The sequence below is a fragment of the Anomaloglossus baeobatrachus genome, chromosome 10 (assembly GCF_048569485.1).
Source record: "Anomaloglossus baeobatrachus isolate aAnoBae1 chromosome 10, aAnoBae1.hap1, whole genome shotgun sequence".
NCBI classification, from domain to species: domain Eukaryota; kingdom Metazoa; phylum Chordata; class Amphibia; order Anura; family Aromobatidae; genus Anomaloglossus; species Anomaloglossus baeobatrachus.
Window position 1 is genome coordinate 61,564,600 of NC_134362.1, and position 6,282 is coordinate 61,570,881.

At 45.2% G+C, this 6,282-nt stretch overlaps 1 protein-coding gene across 1 annotated transcript in view; it reads left to right on the top strand.

Moving 5' to 3' along the window:
• RPLP2 (ribosomal protein lateral stalk subunit P2) overlaps nt 1-1,838 on the top strand; it is a 32,472-nt gene extending 30,634 nt beyond the window's left edge. Inside the window, exons 4-5 of the mRNA XM_075326375.1 lie at nt 313-411; nt 1,725-1,838. Coding sequence (XP_075182490.1) covers nt 313-411; nt 1,725-1,801 — 176 coding nt within the window. The 3' untranslated portion in view covers nt 1,802-1,838. The remainder of the gene's footprint in view (nt 1-312; nt 412-1,724) is intronic.
• The last annotated feature ends 4,444 nt before the right edge of the window (nt 1,839-6,282 follow it).

Sequence of the window (6,282 nt, forward strand, 5' to 3'; positions counted from 1 at the left end):
ACTTTTCCGTATTCTGTGTAAAGTTTACCTCCCTTTTTATATAACGCCTGCTGTGAATGCTCACTAAATACAGCCAGTAGTACAGTCACTGATTTACCCTTTCACATCGTTTCTAGGTCAAGGCTACAAAGCTTTTCAGCTCAAGCCTTGATAATGTTCCTAAGGAGCTGAGTTTTTCTGAGAAGGCTCCCGGGGGATCTCTGTTCTCGGAGCTTTAGATGCCAGTCTTTATGTAATTCTTATGTACTGTTCTGTAAACAGAGGATTTGTTCCCATGTCATGTTAATACTCAATGTTTTTGTTTTTCTGTAGGTAACACCAAACTGGCAAGTATGCCTGCTGGAGGAGCCGTTGCTGTTGCCGCCTCAGGTGGATCAGGTGCTCCCACCGCTGGAGGATCTGCTGCACCAGGTAAGTTTCACCTGCGGGGGAAAAACAAAATATATATGAACTGTCCCATAGAACATGTACCAATTATAGGATATTTGTGATTAATGTGCCTGAATGACAATGCCACAGGCTGACACCATTGCTACAGATTTTACAAAGGTAAAATCCATGGTGGTTTACTGTAGCAGGCAAAGGGTTAATGCTCATCCAGAATCCCGTTCCCTGTAAGGATGCAATAAAGGCACCCAAATCTCATGGTTGCATTTACGAGGATTAATCTCATGGTGGACTTCAGTAAAATGGCACCAGTATCATTGAGTTATCTGCGCATGCACAGCGGCAGGCACCATTTTCCTGGAAACTGCTGAGAGATTACTCTGCGCAAGCACCGCCCATCCTTATTTAATTATCGCACCGACGCTGTCCTTACTGTGGGGGGTGCTGGCACAGATTGATAAGGTCAGTCTTCTGGAAAATGGCGGCTGCGCATGCACAGATTGATTAGTGCCATTTTACTGAAGTCTGCAATATGATTTTTCTTTTTTTTAAAAAAAAAAAAAAGCGCTAACCTATTCCGCAGCACTTTACATAAGATCAGCAACACTGTCCCCCATTGGGACTCCCAATCTTAAATTCCCTATCTGTGTCTTTGGAGTGTGGGAGGAAAGTGGAGTACCTGGAGGAAACCCACGCAAGCACGGGGGTGAACATACAAACTCCTTGCAGTTGTCGTGGGGGATATTTGAACTCAGATTCCAGTGCTAACCACTGAGCCACCGTACCACCCCGTATCTGCGCAACCGCAGCACAAAGCTTGGCCAGTGCAAAACTTATATAGCGGGATGAAGAAAAAACACCTAGAGGCAGTGACTGTTGCAGACACAACCACCTCTTATTTCTTCTCTATGGGACTGCTGGAAAAACCAGAGGACAGCACTGCGCAGCCCCATTGGAAATAAATAAGTCGCGGTCGCTCCACTCTCAGAGCATAAGTGTCCCTTTTTGCTAAGCTGTACAGCTCACAGCAGGCTGATCCACACCGATCGATTACTTATCACCTGTCCTGTGGATCAATGGTAAGGGGTTGTCAGGTTTAAAAACATTTAATCTTGTGTGTCACTCCATATCTAAATTTATATATTGTTTGCTGTGCGGCTCATTGGTATCACATGGACGGCCTCCGTGGCACTGATGAGCTCTTGTGATCTTGTTTTCAATTGCCTAGATAGTAAAAACAGTTGTCGTATATCTGTCATGTTATTCGCGGACTGGAGAGATCATAGTTACACATGTGATTACCCAATGTCTAAATGTGATCACTGTTTGTTTTTCAGCTGAAGAGAAGAAGGAAGAAAAGAAGGAAGAGTCTGAGGAATCCGATGAAGACATGGGATTCGGTCTCTTTGATTAGAACTTGTGGCGGATTAAATAAAATATCTTTATTTAAATTGTGGTGGTTTTCTGGAATTTGGGTTTGACATAGGGAAAAAAAGTGATACATTTTAATCTGTGAACGGTGTAATATGCAACCTTGGGCCCAGAATTGGTACGTATCTCCCTAATATAGCAGTGTATATATTTTTTTTTTTTTATATACCTTGTTCTACTCCACTTTGGCCAATTTGGTTGGTGGTTCATGCTAGCTTTCCTTGCAAGGGTGTCAAACTAAAGGCCAGCGGGTTAAATCTGGCCCATCACATCATTTTGTATGCTATGCTATGTTGTGATGTCTAAACTGTGGGAATAGAAAGTGCAATAGGGTCTTACCCGGTTTATACCGAGAGAAGTAGAAGATTTACACTCGCCTCAAGGAGTTGTGCCAGTCACAACTCCTGTATAAGCATGTGGTATATAGGTGAATTCTGCTGCAGCCCCCGTGGTAGTTAACAGAGTAGTAGAGAAGGGTTTTTTTTAGCCGCGCTATTCACCAGGCATCAGGACGAGAAGATATTCAATGTTCCTTTATTGTAGCTTGTGTCTACGCGTTTCAGGAGCCCTGCTCCCTTCATCAAGACATATAGCACAAAAAAACATCTGAGGTGTTTTTTTTGTGCTATATGTCTTGATGAAGGGAGCAGGGCTCCTGAAACGCGTAGACACAAGCTACAATAAAGGAACATTGAATATCTTCTTGTCCTGATGCCTGGTGAATAGCGTGGCTAAAAAAACCCTTCTCTACTACTCTATGTTGTGATGTCTGTCATGGCAGTTTGAGGGGTGGGTGTGAAGCTGGAGATGCCTGGGGTGGGGAAAGTTTGTGGTGATATTTATACCCCGGGGGACGGTTCTTGCACAGCCCCTGGCTCATTTGTACATTGCAGTCCATACGTGTGCGGTGTTGCATAGAGAGTAACATGAGCCCTTACAATTACAAGTGGCCCTTTTGAAGGAAGCCATAATGCTCATGTGGCCCTTGGTAGAAATGAGTTTGACACTCCTGTTTATGGTATAGGTAGAGACTAGAGTTGGTGTGAATCAATTGAACAGACCTAGTCCATCAGCCATTGCATGGGAACTGTGAGAATGGCCTGTTACCTGGTGACACTCCTGGCTTATCTTTTGGTCGAACAGCTGTGGTTTCTATTTTGGTGGCCTGCTGTGATACACATGTGACATCGCCTTGAGCTGCACATGCCATCAGGTAGTGGGGTGGGCAATATTCAGGGTTCCCATTCTACAGATCACGGTTATGGCCAACAAACTGAGTCCAGTGAATAGTCTTCACGTTAGGCCGGGGTCACACTAGTGTACAGCATCCAATGCAAGAAAATCAGATGTTATATGCTAATGACACTTTCCTCAAAATCCTGCTATGAGTATGAGAGCAGAATCTGAGCATGGGTAAGGAGGACATATTTTCCAGGATGCCACATGACAACACCACCGGAGTTGCCCTTTGACCTCTACAGGGACAGGAAACACACAAGAAGTTAAAAGGCCCTCCTACTCCCAACCTCCTTAGTGATCCATAATATATGTACTTTCAGGACAAACCAAAGGACCATAGTCTGTGAAGCAATGAGCGTCCTGGTGCTGATGACATCTTGCGTCCTGACAGGTGGAGTCAGGCCCACTTCAGGGACCTCCAGAAGTTGGTCCAGTCGGTCACAATCAGCTCCTGGTTGTCTTTAAACTAGATCTTCCTTCCTCAGTGAATCCCTTTGATGGTGGTAATTATCTTTGGGTAGGTTCCTTGGGACTGTTCACAATGTATTACTCTCACTACCGACGCAAGCAAGTCAGGATTGGGTGCTCACATGGACAGCAGATTCTTTCAGGGCTCTTGGCCAGTAGAAATACAAGGCAGATCTTCAAACTACAGGGAGATCAGAGCCATTTGTGAAACCCTCAAGAGAAACTGATCTTTTACAAAAGTATCACCTCAGGATTTTCTCAGACAACAGTACAGTAGTATCCTTCATAAGCAATCAAGCTGGGTCAAGACATCCCCCACTACAATCGCTAGCAGTAGAGATCTTTCGTTGGGCAGAAACGTCAGTCTCGACTATCACAGCAGTGCACCTAAAAGGAGCAGACAACGAAGTGGCAGACTATCTCAGCAAAGGATAGACCAATTAGAGTGACAACTAAACAAGAATTTATTCAAGGAGGTGGTCAGAAGATTGAGCCTTCCGCAAGTGGATCTATTCGCTTCAAGGAGCAACACAAACTTAGGTTCTTTTCCCTGAATCCTTGGGACAACCCCATAGCGTTGGATGCAATGTCACAGCCCTGGAACATGGAGTGCCCTTGTGCATTCCCTCCATTTTCTGATTCCCAGAGTGCTCAGGAAGATCAAGGAGGACAGATGCAAGGTGTTGATGATCGTTCCTTCTTGGCCCAGACAAAGCTGGTTTTCCCTGCTGAAGAGCCTAGCTTGGAAAGCACCAATCTTCCTCCCTCTAGTACCAGATCGCCTACACCAGAGTCCATTAGTACACCAGGACATAAAACAGCTGTACCACTCAGCCTGGATGCTGAGGGGAAATTCCTGAGACAAAAGGGCCTGTTGTATGAGGTGAGCTCTATTCTCCAGGCAAACAGGAAGCCGGTTATGAGGTCCACCTACAAGAAGGCCTGGAGGAAATTCTTTACTTTTCTAGGCACGGACCCAACAGACATTGCGCATCCAGATATTCCAAGAATTCTGGATTTCTTGCGAGCAGGGTTTGATAAAGGCCTAAAAACAAACACTTTGAAGGTTCAGATTGTGGCTCTCAGCACCACCTTTTGACGTCTTGCTCACATCTCACCCCTGGATTGTGAGGTTTGTGAAAGCCACCCAGAGCCTAAGACCTACCCTGAGGGCTTCTGTACCTCCATGGGACCTTGGGCTGGTCCTCAATAGTCTGTGATTCCCCATTTAAACCATAGGACCAGATCTCAATTGGAAAACTATCTGCCAAGACCGTATTCCTGGTAGCAATAACGCAAAACGGGTCGGAGAAATTCAGGCCTTCTCTACAAAGGACCCATATCACCGGATCTTGGAGGACTGTATAGTCTTAAGGTTGGATCCAGCGTTCTGCCCCAAAGTGGTCTAGTGTATGAATCTGGAGCAAGAGATCATCCTGCCCTCTTTCTGCCAGGATTACAGATATCAGAAAGATAGTTGCCTTCGTTCCCTGGATGTCAGAAGGACAGTGCTAGCATACTACTCTGAACTGGAGGCTGGATCCTAATCTCTTTGTTCAATATAGAGGTAGGAACAGGGGCAGAAAAGCTTCAAAATCAACCTTAGCCAGATGCTTCAAGTCCGCCATCCAGTCAACCTACGTTCTAGCAGATCAGGCTCCCCCAGTAGAAATTAGGGCTCACTCCACTAGAGCGTTATCTACCTCATGGGCAGAGAAAGCAGGGGCCTCTATAGAGCAGCCACTTGGATTGGACCAAATACATTTCATAGACACTATAAATTTAATGTCCTATCCAATCACCAGACCACCTATAGTAGGACGGTCCTTCAGGCTGTAATCCCACCCTAGTGCTGATTTCTTTGGTATTCTCCGGTGGTGGTGTCCTGGAAAGTAGGAATTACTACCTGCCGGTAATGATGTTTCCAGGAGCCCATCATGACCGCATCAGTCTATCCCCCCTAATGCTTCTTTATGCCTGTGTGAAGTTAACATTTATATGAAGAAGACGGAAAATAAAATTGTGTTGCACCCATCATGGTCTGGTATTTGAAAAGTCACTGTGGAGGTTGGGGTGAGAGGGGCTTTTATTATTATTATTATTATTATTATTATTATTATTATTAATTTATAGAGTACCATTGATTCCATGGCGCTGTACATGAGAAGGGGTTACATACAGAATACATATACAAGTTACAATAGACAAGACTGGTACAGAGGGAAGAGGACCCCTGCCCTTGCGGGCTTACATTCTATAGGATTTTGGGGAGGAGACAGTAGGTGGGGTGTAGATTGGGCGGCAGCTCCGCACGGTGGTGAGGCAGCAGCTCCGGTTGTGGTAGGGTAATGAGGTCACTGGAGACTATAACCTTTTTAACCTCTTCTGTGTGTTTCCTGTCCCTGTAGAGGTCAAAGGGAAACTCCGGTGGTGCTGTCATGATGGGCTCCTGGAAACCTTGTCGGTAGGTGGTAATTCCTATTTTCTCAATCTTCTCTGTTGCCTTTCTCTGCGTATATCAGATTACATTGGTGCAGTCCGATTTTTAACACGTACTCCTACACTTGTATAGATACGCATGAGATTATCTGAGATAAGCTGCTAATTGCATATGGTGGTTATGGTGGTTTCCTTAAAAAGAGCCACTTCTTGGCTAGGTCCTTCACGGAGGGATATCTGGCTATTTTCTGTGTCGAGACTCCTAACAGGGGCTCCATGGACCTTTTTTGATTTGCAAGCTGCTAATCGCAGCATGTT